This window comes from Mytilus edulis, chromosome 8 (assembly GCF_963676685.1).
Source record: "Mytilus edulis chromosome 8, xbMytEdul2.2, whole genome shotgun sequence".
Classification (NCBI taxonomy): Eukaryota; Metazoa; Mollusca; class Bivalvia; order Mytilida; family Mytilidae; genus Mytilus; species Mytilus edulis.
The window spans coordinates 12,691,554-12,713,397 of NC_092351.1; the positions used below are offsets into that span (position 1 = coordinate 12,691,554).

Genomic DNA, 21,844 nt, shown 5'->3' on the forward strand with positions numbered 1-21,844 from the left:
TCACGGGTGACATTTACAAGAACTTAAATTTAATGATGGTGATTTAATAATTGAAATGTTAGGCTAAGAATAAAACAAAAGCTATATCATGTATATGCCAATGCATTTTTCAAGTAATCACAATGCTATGTAATCTTAATGATATTTTAACTTATTGCCAATTTTGTAATACTAAGTAGTTAACCTGCACCCCTACCTAAACAATTGCAGGAAGTTACTCCAAACGTGCAAATATTCGTCCTCTGTTTTTGTTAGTTACCATGTAGTCAATTATTTGATTTGTACGATATACAAAAAACACATTTAGAAAATAAGCATAAAAAGCTGAGATTAAAATTGATTATGATTTTCGGAAAAACTTTTCTAAAATAGACTTTTTCTCTATCTGAATGATAGCACCTTTTTCGTCCGGGTTAACGTTCGCACCTGCATTCAACAACAAACGAACGATGTCTTCTCTCCCGCCTTTACGTGTACTTTGAACCATTGCAAAGCTATCTGCAACTCCTTTAACGCTCAAATTTGAATTTGCGTTCAACGTTTCTTCACTTCCACTATTAAAAGCAATAAGAAGTGGTGTAACCCCATTCTTATTACACTTATTCACAGAGGCACCCGCAGCTAACAAACACTTAACAATATCGTGGTCTCTACTTTTACAGACTATGTGAAGTGCTGTTGTCCCTTCATTATCACCCATATTCACATTTGCAAATGAATGTAACAGCAACTTAACGATTGCTTTATTACCGTCTTTGCAAGCCAAATGAAGTGGTGTGATTCCATTTTTATCTGTCGTATTAACACTTACACCAGAATTTATTAACAAAATAACAATGTCTTCTCTTCCGCCTTTACAAGCCACATGAAGCGGAGTTATCTCATCTTCATCGCCTTCATTCAGGTTAACACACGCATTTGATAATTCTTGAACGGCTGCTTCATTTCCCTCTTTACAAGCCATGTAAAGCGGTGACATCTCATTAGAATCGCTTGGAGTCACACTTACATTTGCTTTCAACACCAACGAAACAATCTTCTCTCTTCCTCTCTTTTGAATTATTTCCAGTGGTGTCGACCCATCCTTATGAACCATATTCAAATCAACACCTGCATTTAACAACAATTTAAGAATGTGTTCTCTGTCGCCTTTACAAGCCATGTGAAGTGGTGTCATTCCATCGATTGTATCCTGATTTACATTAGCACCCGCGTTTAACAACATTTTAACAGTTTCATCGTGTCCTTCTTTGCAGGTTATATAGAGTGGCGTTTCACCATCCTGATTTGCTATGTTTACGGAAGCACCGTGTCTCGTAAGTTCAGTTGCAACACTATCATAACCTTCAAGACAAGCTATCAGCAAAGGAGTGTGATGATTTTTATTATGTTCATTTATCAACGCCCCGTATCTAATAAGTAGCAAAACAATATCCATATTGTTATTCGTACATGCTTCATGCAATGGTGTCATCATATATTTATTTTTACAGTTGACATGTGCTTTGTTATCCAATAACAACTTAACAGTCTTTATGTGATTGTATTTGCATGCTGCTAAAACAGGCGTATTTCCAAGTTTATCTGGTTTATTTGCTTTTGCTTCATTTTCCAACAAAAGCTTTGCTACTTCAAAATAGCCATTACTACATGCTATATACAACGGGGTACACTCGTTGAAATCTATGATATCAACGAATGCATTGTGTTCAATCAACAATCTGGCAATTTCCAAGGATCCGTGTTGACAAGCACAGTGAAGCGGATATCTAACCTCAGTGGTGTGCCTGTTAGTGTTTGCATTTACCTCCAAAAGGCTTTTGACAATCTTAATATTTTTTTCATTTACAGCCAAATACAATGCCGTTCTACCTTTATCATCAATTATATCTACACACAGTTTGTATTTCAACAACAAATCGACAATTTCTACATGTCCTTGCTTACACGCTAAATGAAAAGGTGTACGGCCATATGCGTCCCTTTGATGAAGATGTACGTTATTTTTTAAAATAAGTTCAACTATTTCTAAATAATTCTTTTCGCATGCAACATGTAGTACAGATTTTAAATCTGTTTTTTTCTGACTAATAGTTGCACCTCGTGACAAGAGAAGATTTACAATATCAATTGAGTTTGAAGAACATGCAATATCAAGAGCTGTTTTGTCACCATTGTCAGACGTGTTAATGTTTATGCTATTGTCCAATAACATCTTTGCTACATTTAAATGTTCTTTAATGCATGCTTTATGTAAAGCTGTTTGACCTAAATCATCTTGTTCATTGACAAATGATTTAGAGATAGGAAAATGATGGGTTTTTTTCCTAAGGAAAAAAATAACATAATCCTCATACCCTTCTTCAGATACAACATGAAGAACTGTAGTTCCATCAGAGCCTTTTTTCAAATCGTCAGTTTTTAAATATTTTTCCATGAATTGAATATGTAATTTTCTGTCCTCAGGTAACACATGATTATTACCTTTAAATATATAATGTAACCCTGATTTCAAGTCCAATGACATTCTTTCGAAGTAAGGAGCCTGTGAAGATTTCGGTATCAATATTGTAAGCTCTGATGTATATTTATTTGTTGTTTCTAACTGCATTCTTTCGGTTATAAATGACGTTGTTCCATATTTAAGAATGCTGTTTATTATATTAGGACCAATGCAAAATGCCAAAACATTAAACAAGTTCACATGAAGGCACTCAAAAGAAGATTCGTTTTCTGATATATATGAATCAGTCAAAGCAGTGAAACACAAACGTACTAATTGTTTTTTTGGCTTGCTACCGTAAACTATCTCTTTCGACAAAAACTCCAGCATTTTATCATTTGTGTGGCTATCTTGATCAAAACTGCCCTTTTTGACGTTGTTATCACAAACAACCAAAACAGCCAATGCCAAGTAAAAGTGATTTATTTGATCTTGAAATTTATCAATTTCAGTCTTAATGTATTCAACAGGATGTGTGAAATATTCAACAACATTTGATTGCTCGTTACTCATGTAATTAGAGAATATTGCACAAAGCGCGGGAAAGCAATTGTAGAACAATACGACATTTTTTTTCAGGTGATCAAAAGTATCTTCCCTTAAATAAAATATTCCTATATTTTCTATCTCCTTTGGTGTAAATGTTAATTCTTGTGAGATAAGATTAAGGGAACAAGCTTTAACATTCATGTGTTTTAAATTTACTGATCGGTAAATGTGTAATCGCGACGTTATAAGAAGTCTTAAACTTGTATTTCTTGTCAGAAGATGTTGAACAGATTTACCCTGACGCTCCCACCAAATAGTATCGTATTCACTAACGGAATACTTTCCAAAAACATCATCTATTAGAAAAAGCTGTTTTCTGTCCTTCGATGCATACCTTAATATATTGTCGGGATCAGATATGATCATGACATCGAATCCTTGTGTTTTTTCAAGTTTCATTGCAGTATGAAATACCAAAGAAGATTTTCCGCATCCATGTGGTCCACAAATTATTAAACACTGTTCTTCTTTTATTTTGTCTACTATCGCTTTGTAAGCTGTTGTTTCCACAAAATAATTAAACTGCTCTTTCCATTGTTTTTTCTCATGTTGCTGCAAATCTGAAATATAACATTTATCTGAAGATACATTGAAATTCAATTTAAGGTAGATAGGGTGTCTTCCTCCATCTTGGATTTGGAAATACTAGAAAACTAGGATATATCTTTAATAGAATGTGCAAATTTGAAGAGAAGTAGATAATTTATGTGTAAGAACTTGCACTTCGATATAGAAAATGATTTGTTTTATCATATTTATGGTTGTATTTTTGTAAAAAAAAAATGAAAACTTTTTTTGAACAATTTTTTCACAACTTTGCTAAATAAGGGAAGGCAACTCAAACACAAGGGCAGATAATTCAGATTAAGGTACTTTTAATATAGAATGTGTTAGGAATTTACCTATTTTATAATGTAGCAAGTAAACAGGTCCGGTGACCCCATTTTTTCTTTTTCTTAACCGGAGCATACTATTAAAGCCATCTTCTCATATGATATCTCAAAAATCTATGGTGTAGATTACGCTTTATTGCAGAAAATTAGGTTTTCCATGAAATCTATAGAAAATCTGTCAATTTTGAACACCGTGTATTGTGAAAATAAACCCCGTGACTCTTTCTTTTTATTATTAAAAAAAAGCATAAAATAAACTACATTTTGGCAAATCATTAACCCCCCTCCCCCTTACCTTAATCATTGATATATATCCGAACAGGAGGAAGTCGATAAACTCTGACTAAACCATGCAAACGTTAAAATGTTCGAACCAGCGGAGCGAAAAACAAAAAAAATAGTTATCATATTGCTGACTTGGTGCAGTCATTTTCGAGAGAACATTTTGGTTTAGTATATGTTAAACGGGAATAGGTATGAATATCTATGACACAACTCTCCATCTCCGAAAAAATGACATAAAAGTGCACACATGTATACCCTTCAATAAACAAATACCTTTAGTAAGCTAGAAATGATGCCAGAAATAGCTTGTTAAATAAAGCCAACAGTAAAATTGAGAATGGAAATGGGGAATGTGTCAAAGTGACAACAACCCGACCAAATAAAAAACAACAGCAGAAGGTCACCAACAGGTCTTCAATGTAGCGAGAAATTCCCGCACCCGGAGGCGTCCTTCAGCTGGCCCCTAAACAAATATATACTAGTTCAGTGATAATGAACGCCATACTAATTTCCAAATTGTACACAAGAAACTAAAATTAAAATAATACAAGACTAACAAAGGCCAGAGACTCCTGACTTGGGATAGGTGCAAAAACGCGGCGGGTTTAAACAAGTTTGTAAGATCTCAACCCTCCCCCTATACCTCTAACCAATGTAGAAAAGTAAACGCATAACAACACGCACATTAAAATTCAGTTCAAGAGAAGTCCGAGTCTGATGTCAGAAGATGTAACCAAAGAAAATAAACAAAATGACAATAATACATAAATAACAACAGACTACTAGCAGTTAACTGACATGCCAGCTACAGACTTCAATTAAACTGACTGAAAGATTATAATATCATCATATGAACATCAGGCATAATCCTTCCCGTTAGGGGTTTAGTATTATAAAGTAAAATCACAAAAATACTGAACTCAGAGGAAAATCAATTTGGAAAGTCCATAATCACATGGCAAAATCAAAAAACAAAACGCATCAAAAACGAATGGACAAGAACTGTCATATTCCTGACTTGGTACAGGCATTTTCAAATGTAGAAAATGGTGGATTAAACCTGGTTCTATAGCGCTAACCCTCTCACTTTAATAACAGTCTCATCAAATTCCGTTACATTTACATGATGCGTTAAATAAACAGTCACAATCAATAAAATAGTCAAAATATGGGAACATCAGTCATCATCGTATAACAATTTAACAGGACACAACAATATCTACTATCTACGAACACATGGACCGACTTGAGTGTCTGACGTCAGAAAAACCATATACGTCACACAATAAGGGTTAAAAAATCAAAAGTATGTAAGAATAAATTACAGAAATAGACCGAGATTCAAACTAGTCCAAAAATTATACATAGAATATATGAGAATCCAAAACTTTTTAAAGGGAACAATTTAACAGGACACAATAACATCTACTGTCTAAGAACACATGGATTGATTTGAGTGTCTGACGTTAGAAAAATTATATACGTCACATAAATTTGATGTTCAATGTGCATACAAACAATTTAAATTTTTTTTTCATAGGCAATGTACGCATACAGAGTATTATGCCATCATAACATATATGAGAAGAACATAACCCGTGTCATGCCAACAACTGTTTTTAGAATAAATGTGTTTAGTTCCAATGCAAAGACCTTATCAGTGACTCAATATCAACGCAAAGATATGCAATCTTTAATGCCTTGACAACAGTATCGTAATTATATCCCTTTTTAATAAGTCTATTCAAAGGTTTTGTTAGTTTCTGAGGTGAATACTGACACCTTTGTGCTTTATAAAAAATATTTCCATAAAAAAATGGATGTGAAATACCTGAATGTATAAGAAGTCAGCTGTATACCGCGGTTCGACACTCATAAATCGATAGAAAAAAAACAATTTAAATGGAAAAACCAACGGCTTGATTGATGCAAAAAACACTAAAAGAAAAACAAATATGATGAACCGTAATAAACGACAACTGCTTAACTGCTTAACTACATGCTTTAATGTGCACTAAGTATGTTTTGTCACGAATATATACAGTACTTGCTTCCTTTTCATAGATGAATACAAATGGTAACCCCTTAATTTTATTATAACTCGCTTTCATTTATAAATGTATTATACATTCTTATAAAGCAATACATGCACATGTGTGGCATGAAAAACGTATTCTTTCTCACTTTACGTTTATAGTTTCTAATTATAACTACCAAAGTATGATATTCTTCATAGATCTGATGAAAAAAAATCATCTCTGCAGACATTATGAATGATCAAATTGATAAAAAAATGTAACATTACAATAGCAAATAATTTCAAAAACAAATTACCCTGAATTTCTCTTTACTTAATAATTATTTTTTTCTACGGAATGGTGCTTGAAAATTCGATCGTAAACAGCCGCTTTTCTACTATTGAAGTATGTTCATATTACAACTTGTTTTCCGTTAGCAAACAAAAGTTACAGGTTGTCGAAAATTATAGGGGATTTTTTTCCCAACGTACCAATATCTTTATTGCATATTTTAGGGGATTTTTGTAATTATCACAACAACCTATAAAATTACTTAAGCACCGTCGTCTGTATGCCAATAAACTCAAGCTGGGTGTTTTTGTTTTATTCTGTTTTGTGTTCTTATTTTTTGAATGCATTATGTATTGGTGATGTGATCTAGTGTACAGTCTACTTTTATTAATATGTTCTGTTATCCTTCTTAACGTTTTAAGAAAAGTTTAAAGACGAACCTACACGGAACAACAGACAAAACAAGGACAAATGCATATGCTATTGATGTTTACGTCTTTTACGAAGGTTGTGACAGTTTAGATGTTAAAACTGCATGGAGGGCAGTCCCCAAACAAACAAAAAATGTCCTAACCGATCCAAGTTGGTATATTTCAAATTTGACAACGGTAGGTCAATTGCAACAGAAACTACATATTTAAGCCTCTCAAACGAATAGCAGTTTAAAAAAATGATTAGAACAATAAGTTTAATCTGATGAGGTAAAATAATTGAACGTGGCTACGTACTTATACATCCATCCGGAATGAATGGAGCTCTGTAATTTCACTTACAAGCAATAAAAATGTCAAGGACAATTTAACCCGAGAGGAGAAAACAGCTTTACAAAATTTAAAATCAGATAAATCAATAACAATAAAAGAAGCGGATAAAGGTAATGCAGTTGTAATCATGGACCGTGAGTATTACAGAGATAATATTTTAAATATGTTACAAGATGAAATGTCTTATGAGGTGACCGATAAAAAATTGGACCGACAAACAAGTACAATGATTAAGAAATTACTAAAGAAACATGAAACGGAATTGTTTTTACATTTCAAATCCTAAATTTTCAGAAAGCTATTTCTATGGTTTACCAAAAATTCACAAAAGTGAGGAAATTTCAAATGCCACTTTGGTACTTGGATATTTGGAACAATTATTATACGAAAAAATGAGTCACAAGTACGGAAATGGATTTGCCATTTACATACGTCAAAACTGGAAACGATTTCTTGACGATTGTTTTATAATTTGGAATTCGGTCATATCTGTCTCAGATTTTCATTCTGATTTAAATTCTTTAAATCCATATATTCGTTTCACTATTAACAGAAATGTCAGGGAAATGCCGTTTTTGGATATTTTGGTTATTATAACGGAAGACAATGAAATTGTCACAGATATCTTCTCAAAAGACACTGATACACATATGTATTTAAATTTTTACTCAAATCATCCAAAACATGTAAAATTAAATATACCTTTTAATCTACTATTACAAGTACAGACATATTACGCAATAAAAGACTGGAAGAATTAAAAGCGTATTTAAAGAAGCAACACTACCCAGAACAAGTAATAAATTACGGAATTCAAAAGGCACTGACAAAAGGACCAATTGCTACAGAATCACGGCGATCCGAAACTACCGAGGAATCATCCAACAATTTAAACAAACTTATTCCGTTTGTCACAACTTATAATCCGCGAGATTATGAAATATTTAGTTTCATGCGACACATTGAAACAAATTTACACAAAAGTGAAAGAATGGACAAAGTTTTACAGAAAAAGAAGATTATTAACAGCAAAAGACAGTCGAAAAGTCTGAAACGATATTTAACATCTTCGAAATTTGACTTCAATGAAACTGTGCCAATTGTAAAAAAATGTACCGATAAACGATGTATGACTTGTCCAAATTTAATAGAAGAAAGTTCAATTTATTTAAAAAATGGAAAGCATTTTACTGTTAAGCAAAATATGTCTTGTAAAAGTTCAAACGTCATCTATTCTCTCATATGTTCAAATTGTGAGGAATTCTACGTTGGAGAGACAAAAAATGAACTGCGGACTAGAATGACTTTACATAGACAGCAAACCAACCATGAAGATTTAACACTCTTCAGGGCAAACGACCATTTCCATCGTTGTTCTAATGGACGATTTAAAATATTTCCATTGTATATGGTCAATCGTCAAAATGATTTTCTCCGGAGGAAGAAGGAAGAATTATTCATAAACATTCTCAACCCGGGATTAAATGATAAATGATATTCTAATTTTAACATAACATTTTAAATCTTAAAATGACATTATGACATTAGAAGTCTCCCTTGTATTTGTTAACGTCATACTATTGTTAACGTCAATCAATTGTTTTATTTATATACAAGTCACATTACCTGAAGATCTGCGGAAGCAGTGAAAGTACTAGTAAAAAAGTGATGCATTGAAACCGTTATTATCTTTTAATAATTTTCTTATATATATATTTAAAGAACATCAGTTGTTCGACCTGTTAGTCAAATGCGTTTTGTTAAAATATACTTTTTCACTCTTTTGGTCTTTTGGAAAATGTTGTTTGTGCTGTTTTTAGACCATTCTACAACGACATTTGTTTGACATGCACACGTATAAAAATTGCGGTTTTTATCCAACGCAGTCATAGGTTTGAACGTAGTTTTCAATTTAGACTCGTTTATATTTTTTGTTTGGGCATGTATCATATTTTCCCTCCGGTTTATATGATCCGTTCATCCTATATATTGACTCTTAAAATTCAAGAGTTAATCTAAAAATGAGGGTACTTTCTCTAAAAATGAGGGTGCTTTTTATATGGCCTTCCAAATACCGTTTCGATCCCTAACATCACTGAAGAGACATTTATTGTCGAAATCCGGATATGGTGTACTAAAGAAATATTGACACCGAATGTTTGTGGCACAACATCCTGTCCACAAGTTAACATTTTTTTTTCTGTGACGTATTAAATTTATAATAAGATCCATTTTGTTACAACCTGTGATCAATTTTATTTGGCAATCGCCAATGGCAGTCAGCAGGGTTAAAGAACATCAGTTGTTCGACCTGTCAGTCAAATGCGTTTTGTTTAAATATACTTTTTCACTCTTTTGGTCTTTTGGAAAATGTTGTTTGTGCTGTTTTTAGACCCTTCTACAACGAAATTTGTTTGACATGCACACGTATAAAAATTGCGGTTTTTATCCAACGCAGTCATAGGTTTGAACGTAGTTTTCAATTTAGACTCGTTTATATTTTTTGTTTGGGCATGTATCATATTTTCCCTCCGGTTTATATGATCCGTTCATCCTATATATTGACTCTTAAAATTCAAGAGTTAATCTAAAAATGAGGGTACTTTCTCTAAAAATGAGGGTGCTTTTTATATGGCCTTCCAAATACCGTTTCGATCCCTAACATCACTGAAGAGACATTTATTGTCGAAATCCGGATATGGTGTACTAAAGAAATATTGACACCGAATGTTTGTGGCACAACATCCTGTCCACAAGTTAACAATTTTTTTTTCTGTGACGTATTGAATTTATAATAAGATCCATTTTGTTACAACCTGTGATCAATTTTATTTGGCAATCGCCAATGGCAGTCAGCAGGGTTGGAGAACATCAGTTGTTCGACCTGTTAGTCAAATGCGTTTTGTTTAAATATACTTTTTCACTCTTTTGGTCTTTTGGAAAATGTTGTTTCTGCTGTTTTTAGACCCTTCTACAACGAAATTTGTTTGACATGCACACGTATAAAAATTGCGGTTTTTATCCAACGCAGTCATAGGTTTGAACGTAGTTTTCAATTTAGACTCGTTTATATATATATATATATATATTTCAAATCTTTGCTATCTTTGCTGATGTATTCCTTGCCTGAACTGTACATCTTACTTTCAATATATTAATAAACAAATCGTGTGTAACCTATTTTAAGGCAATGTCCTGGTTATGAATACCGATTTTGAATATTCAATTATCCTGTAACAACCAACGACAGACCGAAAGAACAACTAAACTTCAACTTACCCAATAATACATGTTTGGAACATATACGAATATATGCAACGCAAATATATGCATATTAAAAAATGCTTAAATGTGTGTGTGCTGCAAGCAAATCATTAATTCAAATGCAATTTTGAATATAAAAATCTAGTCAGGTTCATATACCGTATGTAAAACAAATTAAGAAACGCACGTCATCTTAAATCAATTAAATCAGTACAATTATATGAGAAAGCATTTTATCACGCAACCCAGACATACATGTATGCGCAATTAAAATTTCAAAATAGACATGATTTTGAGTTAAAAGGACTGTTTGCATCAAATTTGGAGATGAATGTAATGTCTTTATCAGTGTCCTATTTAGAAAATGTCAATCACTTACCATGGAAACGAGGTAGTTCAAAACTCATTGTATTAGTTGTTTCGGTTTTCAGTTCGAAATATCTATTCTATAATGTTTATGGTATAATCTAAAACTAGACCTAATTAGAATTATTGCACATCTCACCTCATTTTCTAACATAACTATTTACGCAAAATACATACGAAGAAATGAGTCATGATCGTTGTTAGACTTTATATTTGTAGATTTTGTCCTTTTTATCATTTTTCCTGTTTCTATTCTTCTTCGCAGACTAACTTTTTATGGGAAAAATGTTAGCGTATTTACAGATCATTCTTGCCTCGCTGATCATCATAGTTGATCAAAACTTATTATAATATAAAAGATAGTAGTCAAAACATAGCTAAAATCTAACTACGGGTGCATTGCATTTTTCTATCATCTTTTGAAATCTTCTATTAATGGTCATTATTAGGGATTGCTGTTTACATATCTATCTTTTTGATTTTTTTCAGACAAGAAACATATACATGTATTTACAGAACCTATTTTGCTGTTATAATTTGATTGTTAAAATTTCTCTTTAACGTCTGTTGTTATTAACAACATTGCCAAAAAAGAAAAAAGAGAAAACAATCATCACTAAGAGAAAATGAAATTGAAAGTTATTGCCATAATGTATTGATGTGCAGAACAAATTGCTTTAAATTATTACTTTAAAACTGCTATAATCATGATAATAGAATTATAAAAAAAACATAATTTTTCAAATGCAATTTTTCCTTACAGTAGACAGTTGATAATATTGGCCTTTTTGACGACTAAATATAAATAATTGTATTTGACATTATATTTCTTTTTACAATTTCGTTCCAAAACAATAGTATGTGCAAAAGAAAATGGTAAAAACGAATACATATATAATTTTTGAAAGGCAAGACCTTCTATATGGGGTCAATTGATGTCTTTTGATTACTTTTCATAAATGCAAAACTTTGAATTTTTCGAAATACAAAAGATTTTCCTGTCCTAGGAATAGTTTACCATAGCCGTATTTAGCAAAACTTTTTGGAATTTTGGATCCTCAATGCTATTCCTCTTTGTTATTGTTTGTCTTATAACTATTTTGATGTGAGCGTCACTGATGAGTCTTATGTAGACGAAACGCGCGTCTGACGTATTAAACTATAATCCTGGTACCTTTGATTAATATTTGCCATACTGCTTAATATGCTGAAAACTTTTATGAATTTACAATTCACTTTTTTATCATCATTATTATCTAAGATATTATGTGGTAAACAAAATTGAAAACAACATATATAATAATTTCTTGCGTCCGAGGCGCTTTACTGGATTTACCTTCATCAGGAACGCACAAAGTCAAACAATTGGAATCCGACGATAGATAATTACCGAATTTCGTTGAAGATCTATATGTCAAAAATACGTAAAATAAATAGCCAAATTCATCTTAAGCCAACTTTGCATAAGGGAGTTAAAACCTTAGTTTCATAATAATTTCGACATTTAGTAAAGTTTGTTAAATCATGTTAGTACCGAAATGCACCAAAACAAACCCGAATAAACGTAGCCTTCAAATGGAGAATGTTCCTTGACTGGTCAATAGATATTTCGTCCATATTGACTTATTTGAAAATCGTTGTATTCTATTGACGTTTTTTAGATACACTTAGTAGTATTTAGATAAAGCATACTACTTTTTTTGCTTAGCAGAAATATAACAAAACATGTTATATATATGCCCTTGAATTTTTACTAGATAACATTTTTGTTCGCTTTGGGGATTCCGTATATCGTCAGGTTATTGGAATTCCAATGGGGACTAACGCGTGCACCATTTATTGCGGACCTGTTTTTGTATTGCTATGAGTTACAATTGATGACAAAAATAAGCAAATACCCATCGAAACAGCATTTGATTAACAAAACTAATAATACTTTTAGATATTTGGATAGTATTTTGGCTCTCAATAATGACGACTTCAGTATGCATATTAGAGAATTTTATCCTGTTGAACTTTCTATGTATAATTTTTGGACTAGTTTGAATCTCGGTCTATTTCTGTAATTTATTCTTACATACTTTTGATTTTTTAACCCTGTATACGTACATTGCCTATGTAAATTTTAAAATTGTTTGTATGCACATTGAACGACAAATTTATGTGACGTATATAATTTTTCTGACGTCGGACACTCAAGTAGATCCATGTGTTCGTGGATAGGTTTTTGTGTCCTGTTAAATTGTTCCTTTTAAAAAGTTTTGGATTCTCATAATTTCTATGTATAACTTTTGGACTAGTTCGATTTCTGTAATTTATTCTTACATACTTTTGATTTTTTAACCCTGTCTGCGCTCATTGCCTATGTAAAATTTAAAATTGTTTATAATCCAGGTACTTTTGATAACTATTGTATGCACATTGAACGACAAATTTATGTGACGTATATAATTTTTCTGACGTCAGACACTCAAATCAATCCATGTGTTCGTAGATAGTAGATGTTGTTGTGTCCTGTTAAATTGTTATACGATGATGACTGATGTTCCCATATTTTGACTATTTTATTGATTGTGACTGTTTATTTAACGCATCATGTAAATGTAACGGAATTTGATGAGACTGTTATTAAAGTGAGAGGGTTAGCGCTATAGAACCAGGTTTAATCCACCATTTTCTACATTTGAAAATGCCTGTACCAAGTCGGGAATATGACAGTTCTTGTCCATTCGTTTTTGATGCGTTTTGTTTTTTGATTTTGCCATGTGATTATGGACTTTCCAAATTGATTTTCCTCTGAGTTCAGTATTTTTGTGATTTTACTTTTTCTTTAAATAAAGATTATATTAACAATGACCACTGCCCTTTCCTCGATCTTGATATCTATATCACTAACGGACAGCTGAATACTTAAATCTATGATAAAAGAGATGATTTTTAATTTCCTATCGTTAATTATCCATATTTAGATGGTGACGTTCCCTTGTCACCATCTCATGGTGTTAATATATCTCAACTTGTACGATTCGCTCGTGTATGTAACAATGTTTTAGATTTTAACGAGAGAAATTTATGTAATACTGAAAAATTATCACACCAGGGTTTTCGATAGCACAATCTAGTCAATAGTTATCAAAGGTACCAGGATTATAATTTAATACGCCAGACGCGCGTTTCGTCTACATAAGACTCATCAGTGACACTCAGATCAAAACAGTTAAAATGCCAAACAAGATTTACCAAATTTTATCATCGGTATAAGGACATCATTCGTAAATATAGCTCAACATGCAGATTTCTTATACGTTCAGGTATTTCACATCCATTTTTTTTATGGAAATATTCTTTATGAAGCACAAAAGTGTCAGTATCCATCTCAGATATTAACAACACCTTTGATTGTGTTTTTCTATGGTCAGGTTGTTGTCTCTTTGACACATTCCCCATTTCCATTCTCAATTTTATAAAAGAGTTTACAGCAGATGAACCAAGGACGTCGGACGATAGACAACAAATGACAAGCGACGACAACAGACACCAAGTGATATTTGAAACTCATATGACCGTGAATGCCAGGTTAGTTTTAAGCATTATGTTTGTGCCTTTTACGCTTGAAATATAAAACCCATTGATTCACAATCTACCAGCATAATGTCAATGATTGTTTTTTAAAGAACAGTTAATGTAAATATTTTATGCAGAAGTCACGAGAAACTAGAAATTATCACAAACGAGTCAAACATATAACATTTAACGACTTCTAAATGCAAATTACAATAAAGCATTACCTTTGATATTTTGTGGTATAACCTGTTCGTTCAAAATAGACCTCAATTGTACATTCTCTCTTAGAACATTCTTATTGGCTGAAACAAATAAATGAAAAGTAATAAATCATATATACTGAGTCCCCTAATTTGTTATAATTTGTTTTACAAGCTAATATCGATTTGGGGATGAAACCTGTTGACAACAATATAATTCAAAGAACTTAATGGAACTTAATGGAACTTCTGGTATATAACTTTTCTTGAATGTAGATCATATTGATTTGTTTTTTAAATTAACATTGGACAACTAAACAAAATTAGTTGATGTCGTATTAACTTTTCTCTTGCATCACGTGAAAGCTGTACGTCGTGTAAAACTTTATAGAATTTAATAGGACATAATCTACTTTACTAGTATATTTTAATGTTTCTGTGATTTCTAGTGAACACAATAAGTCGTTAAACTTGCAAATAAAGTAAAATCGAAAATTTTTGAATTGAGTCAGATTAAGAGTACGTTGTCATTTATAAATGCAAATAAACGAAAAATTATAAAATAGACTACATCAAATTACCAGCTAAATCTTCATATTTGACAAGTATACACTCAAAACAAATTCCAATCAATGGGCCTTAATGTGATACCAACCGCTACATGAACATAAATCTGTAAAATCAGCTGAACATTTTAATCACGTTGTATTGTTAAGGAAATATTAAGCTTTCCAATTGATAAAAAATTCAGTGTTTGTCAAACTGCTATATAACCAATGATTTTTTTCTCTGATGAATTGGTTGGTTCAAATTTTGGATTTTATGAAATATGTTTGTCAAAAGGGTCAAAGTAAATATGTTGAAAAACAAATAAGAAAATAAAACGAGCCAAATTTATTTAAGACAAAGAGTTGAGTACCACCTTGAATCAACGTATCAAGAGATCTTTTGAAGTACGACGAGTGTGTAAATTGCAAACAATTTGATACTGACTATCGAATGCGTACCATAGGAAAAAACCTTAAAGATTGTTAACGTCCAGTACACACAAATCTTGCCTTTGGGACCTGCTCTTGCTAAATGGTAAACTGATAATTCATAAACCTTTATATAAACCAAAGAAACAAAATCTAAATCAATAAGCAGGTAATGTTTAATAAAATCTCATAATAAGGCATTGTAATAAAATATTGATTGAAAATATTTGATCCTACTTGTGCAGGTTTGTTTTGGGCAAATACTGTTTGTGTATTATTTATTTTTTTCAGTTATATCTTGAAATTTCAAAACACATACATACCATAGTTTAACAATTCGTCATTCTGTAAGCAAAGCACAGTTGTGTACACTGTAAGAAAATTTGATAAAAAAATACACAAACAAAAGAGACAATAGCAGCAAAAGCAATTCCATATTCAAAAAATGAAAACAACACGTTAGAAATGGTATTTGTCGGAAGCAATTTTCAGGATTTACCTTTCAAAGCCGAATATCTAAAAGCCAAGGATGAATAAGAACTTTAATGGGCGAAGAACACATAACTGAAAGGAACATAAAGCAAAGCAAATTCCATCGAAGGTCAGATGCAGTTGAAATCATAGTTTCACATAGTTTCCAAATTTTATGAACGACCAATTTAAAAATGAAGGTTTGTTATAAATCATGCCAGTACCGATGTACTGACTATACCCAAGATGAATGGAAGTCCACCAGCAGGTGTATCTAAGATAAGAAAAACACGTTTATGTGATATCAATCCAAATCTTTCATACAATCAAATTAAGTATGAGCTCTACAGTAGTGTACCTTGGTTCCTTAACCATAAACATATATTTATTTGTACTCTGTATTAATCCACTCCATACTTATACGGCTGAACCTGCACTTGACCAGACTTAAAACTGGATTTTGTTTTAATTAAATTAGGCCATTGTTTTTTTCTGTTTGATTGGGTTTTCACTAGTCATTTGTTCGTGCCCTTTTCAGCTTTCTGTTCGTTATGAGCCAATGATCCATGTTGCAGATACAATAGCATGACACTGAAATTCCTGTGTATTTTATGCAAGTGCACATGTGTGTGTAAACAAGCCATAGTATAAGTAACTAGGAACGAAAAATGAAGAATAATAAGCTTTGAACACACATTTCAAGATATGCGTCAACGACTCCGAAAAATGTTTCTGAAACAAGTCAGTTCAGTGCTTTGACCTATGACGGTTTACTTTTACAAATTGTGACGTCGATTGCGAATTGTCTCATTGGTACTCTTACCATTTCTTCTTATATCTATTCACTAATGCTTAGGTTGTACATGACCTATGAATGTTTGTCGCCCGTTTTTTATGTGAAATACAAACAAATCCAAGAATGTCACATACTGTGTTTTTAAAATAGGCAAATCGATTTATCCCTGAACTGACTTGTTTCAGAAACATTTTTCGGAGTCGTTGACGCATATCTTGAAATGTGTGTTCAAAGCTGATTATTCTTCATTTTTCGTTCCTAGTTACTTATACTATGGCTTGTTTACATACACATGTGCACTTGCATAAAATACACAGGAATTTCAGTGTCATGCTATTGTATTTTTGATTTTATTTGACTAGAGGTAACTGCGCCAAAAAAAAAAAGAAAGATATTTGTTGAAATGTTATGTTATTGGCAAGTTTCTGCATTTTTGTAATCTCTCTGAAAATGGTAAATGATGAGTTTATTGGTACTGGAGGATACTGAACTTATGTCATATATTATGAAAGTTCTGCATACGATAAAGATAGTCATAGAGTCATAACCGTTGTATCTCCTTAGAGGATTTTGTTTGATGCTTGATTAAAAATTAAAACAAACAAAAGATTGTTTGAGTCTTGCGTATTGTGCTATATTCTAAGTTTGTAACATAATGATAGTCCATTTATAGTCCTCAATGTTCGCCAGCTTTATAAGTGTTTGGCTTTTTGACTTTTTTGATTTGAACGCCACTGTTGAGTTCTATGTGCTTCTTGCGTATCAAATTATAAACCTGATCAATGCATTTGATAACTGTTTAAAAAGTACTTGCAAACCCTGGTATTTGGCAAGATATTTAGGATTGTTTTTCCTCAACGCTCTTCAACTTTGTACTGTATTTGGCCTTTTAAACATGTTTTTGATTCGAACGTCACTGATGAGTCTTTTTTAGACGAAACGCGCGTCCGGCGTAAGTATTAAATTTTGATTCTGGTATCTATAATGAGTGTATATTTATTAATTCTTATAACCGCATTTTCACTGTCTTACAGCGTTTTCATTTTTGAGTTTAAAACATAGTGCGATTAATATTTGATGAATACGAAAGGTATAGACTATAACTCCTCGAAAAAACCCAAGCTAAAATATAAAAAAAATATTATGAATAACGGAATGCATGAGTTATGGATATGCAAGTCTAAATGACCATGTTAACATATGTAATAAGTGATACATATTTAACCTTTCTCAGAAGACTTTGCAATAAAACTTCTTTAGCGTATACAAGTTCGAATCCAGACATTTCATTTTCACTGTCATACGCAAGTATAACTGTTGTTGGAGAAGAAGCCTTCTGAGAGTATTGCATGGCAGTACGAAGTCCCTCTCTTTTTTAAAATTAGTTTTACTAGAACAAAATTCTAACTTGATCTACAACTTGTACTTGTGTAGAGAATGTTACAAATATTAAGTCAATATCTTTAAGCTTGATGAATTTATGTTATAGATTTTGATACGATATTTTTATCTAGAGCTGATGCAGAACTCATGTATCGATGAAGTATCTGAATATAACCGGAAGTATAAGTGAATATGCTATTTTGGGTATATTTCTTCATTTAAATGTAATATGTTTTCATTTGAGTGGTATATTTTTTCATCTAGAAGCAATATTTTATTTAAAATGGTATAATTTTTCATATAAATGGTATATTGTTTCATTTAAATGCAATATTTTTATTCGGATGGTATAATTTTTCATTCAAATGGTATAATATTTCATTCAAATGGCATAATTTTAATTCAAATGCAATATTTTTTATTCATTTGGTATAAAATGTTATTTGAATGCAATATTTTTATTCAATTGGTATAATAGTTTTTTTTCTTTACATGCAATAATTGATCATGGGAAAGTCTTTGACGCCATATGGTCAAATTTGCAACAAAGTTTTTGATTGGCCGGAATTAAAAAAAATTCCCCTTTCTAACTAAATTTGGCGTTCTCGGGAGTTCGTTCACTGGCAATTAATGCAAATACTGGTCAGGTCGAGCAAAAAATGCAAGTGCCAAGTAATAATAATTAATTTGAAACACAACTTGTTCATGGCTAGAAACCGATTCATGCGTGCCTTGCAAAATCATCTCTAATAAAAACCCTTTCTGAAGAAACTCCCCTACAGTCTACACATTGAAATAAAAAAAGATAAACATAGCCCTCCCCCTCTCAGTCCAGATACATATTATCATGACCTATTTTTTGTGCTACAAGCATACTTTTTTTAAAATTTTTCTTGATCCTCAGAGACGTTGCAGGAAGGCAAACATGAAAAAAGAATAAGAAGCCTTCCAGGACGTTATACTGAATTTTTTAAACTAAGCCACCCCTTTTTTTTCTACTTGAAGAAAAAAAACTCACCTTTTTGCAACAGCAGAACCAGATACCCTGTGACAAATAGAGACATAAGCTGTTATACTCTGGAACTACTTCTTTAATTCAGGATAAATTGAAACCAGTTACTAGCCCATATTACAACAATTGTCGTATGACATAGGACTTCACTGTATGGGGCGTGAACTTCATATTTAATACTATCTATAATATGTGCTCTCATGTAAAATGCCGCAAATCATTTTGCATTTAGGATTCATTGCTGAGCTTTGTTTACTGTTCTCACCTCCGAATCCCTTAAGTAGATTTTTTTCAAGCCCCACAGTAGTTAAAAAAATACTATATGTCATTGCTTAAATAAGTATGCTAGGCATATTTCAAAACATATTTTATCTTGAGGACTTTTAAATGATTTACTTTTCAATACTGCATTGGGAATGGAAAGGGGGGTATACAAGTTTAAATTTCGAAATTTGTATACAGATGTATATATATACGAGTATCGGCAGTAATGGTTATGGTGTGTGTTTGAGGGGAGGGTTTCGTATCAAAGATCGTTTCTATAATTCTATATCTTTAAGGTTTTACCATTTCACTATATTCTTTATCATTTGATCTCTTTTACATTTGTCCTAAACATGCGTGACATATTTGGCACTAGACATAAGACGACCGAAAATCAATCAATTTATTCTGTATATTTTATTATTTCTTTATCATATTATCTATAGGTTTGTTCCCACCCCTTATCTATTTTTTTGTTTATATATTTGATAATGTCATTGTTTTGGAAAAAAAGGTAGGAGGAAGACGTTTTTAAAAACATATCAATGAGTCGCGTTTATTTATTTTTTTTGTTCTTCGGAAGTGAGCTAGAAGAACTCTATTTCTGTTTCTTTAGCATTTGGAAGATCTTCTGGCTCTCTTTCACCTCTTCTTTTTTGATAGATTATTAATATTAGAATGTGAGCTGTTTTTTAAACGTTTGTATGGTATGACAGAGGGATGATAAGCTGGATAAATATAAGAACTTCACGCACAATAACTGTAAAGGGACAACTATTTGATAATCTAGGGTTGGGATTTTGATTGGTTAGTGTTTAACGCTTTTTTCAACACTATTGGGCTATCCCGTGGTGGTCAATTTAAATTTATAAATGAAAGATGGGGAAGGAAAGGGAGGGCATTATTATTAATTTCAATATGTCGTTTATCATGCATATGTTTCAGCTCTTACAAACATGCAACCATATTCATATATGAAATCCGTCTGTCCCCCACCCGAACAAATAAATAAATATAAAATGGCTCTTATTTAACGCAAGTTTAAAATGATTCACTGTATGTTGCTAATTTTAACACACAGTGACAAATATTTCATGCTTGTCCATCACAAACACGAGTTTATAAGTTAAATATATAATATAAAAACGAAGAGATGGAATGTGATTGCAAATAAAAAATCTATCCACCGCGATGTGAAAAATGAAGTGAATGTAAGCCATTGTAGACAATTGTAAGGCCTTCAACAATGACAAAAATATGATACTGTAAAGTCGTCTATATAAGGCCCGACATGAAAATGTAAACAATTCAAACGAAAAAGCTAACAGCTTAATTATACATAACAAAACAATTTACAAACTATCAAATATGAGTCGAGACACGAACTAACGACAACCACTAAACTACATGTTCCTGACCTGGGACAGGTAAATAAAGAATATTACAGGGTTGATATAGAAACTTAGATGTTGTATCATTGCAATGAGACAACTCTCTACAAGAGACCAAATAACACAGAAATCAACAGTTATAAGTCACCGTACGGCCTTCGACTATACGCTAAGCCGACATCGCATAGGCAGCTATATAAAAGGCCCCGAAATCAAAAATGTTAAACAATTCAATCGAGAAAACTAACGGCCGAATTAATGTCCCAAAAAATTAACGAACACAAATATGTATAACAAAGCAACAAACGACAACCACTGAATTACAGGCTCCAGTGACTTGGGACAAGCACATACATACAGAATGTGGCGGGTTTAAACATGCTAGCGGGATCCCATAATCCTCCTCCTAATCTGGTACAACACCATGTTTGTGATCACTCAATCCATCCCGAATCTGGGACAGTGGTGTACAAAATGTAACAGTAAAGTAAAATAACAACATGTACAATCAGTTGCAACAAGATTTACTTAAAAGATCGGAACGAGACACACACACACAACTAATCTAAAGACAATAGGCACAAAGCACCGACAAAAGAGTATTTACAATTTCTGGCTGAAAGCTTAAAGCGAATAACAACTAGAACTGAAATGAATCTTGTTCTTCCTGGTTGAGTTGTCAAACAGTACACAACGCACGACAAAGAATTTAAGAAAAGAAACAGTCTGAGAAACGACCAGTTTACGTTGTATATAGATATAAGAACATGTGGTATGAGTGCCGGTGAGATAACTCTTCATCCTAGTCATAATTTGTAAATGTAAACCATTATCGGTCAAAGTGCGGTCTTCA

At 32.2% G+C, this 21,844-nt stretch overlaps 1 protein-coding gene across 1 annotated transcript in view; it reads right to left on the reverse strand.

The window, feature by feature from the left end:
* Nucleotides 1-264: 264 nt before the first annotated feature.
* Nucleotides 265-21,844, reverse strand: part of LOC139484849 (uncharacterized) — a 56,457-nt gene continuing 34,877 nt past the window's right edge. The window contains exons 8-10 of the mRNA XM_071268846.1: nt 15,998-16,045; nt 14,722-14,799; nt 265-3,612 (exon numbers count right to left, since the gene is read on the reverse strand). Coding sequence (XP_071124947.1) covers nt 341-3,612; nt 14,722-14,799; nt 15,998-16,045 — 3,398 coding nt within the window. The 3' untranslated portion in view covers nt 265-340. The remainder of the gene's footprint in view (nt 3,613-14,721; nt 14,800-15,997; nt 16,046-21,844) is intronic.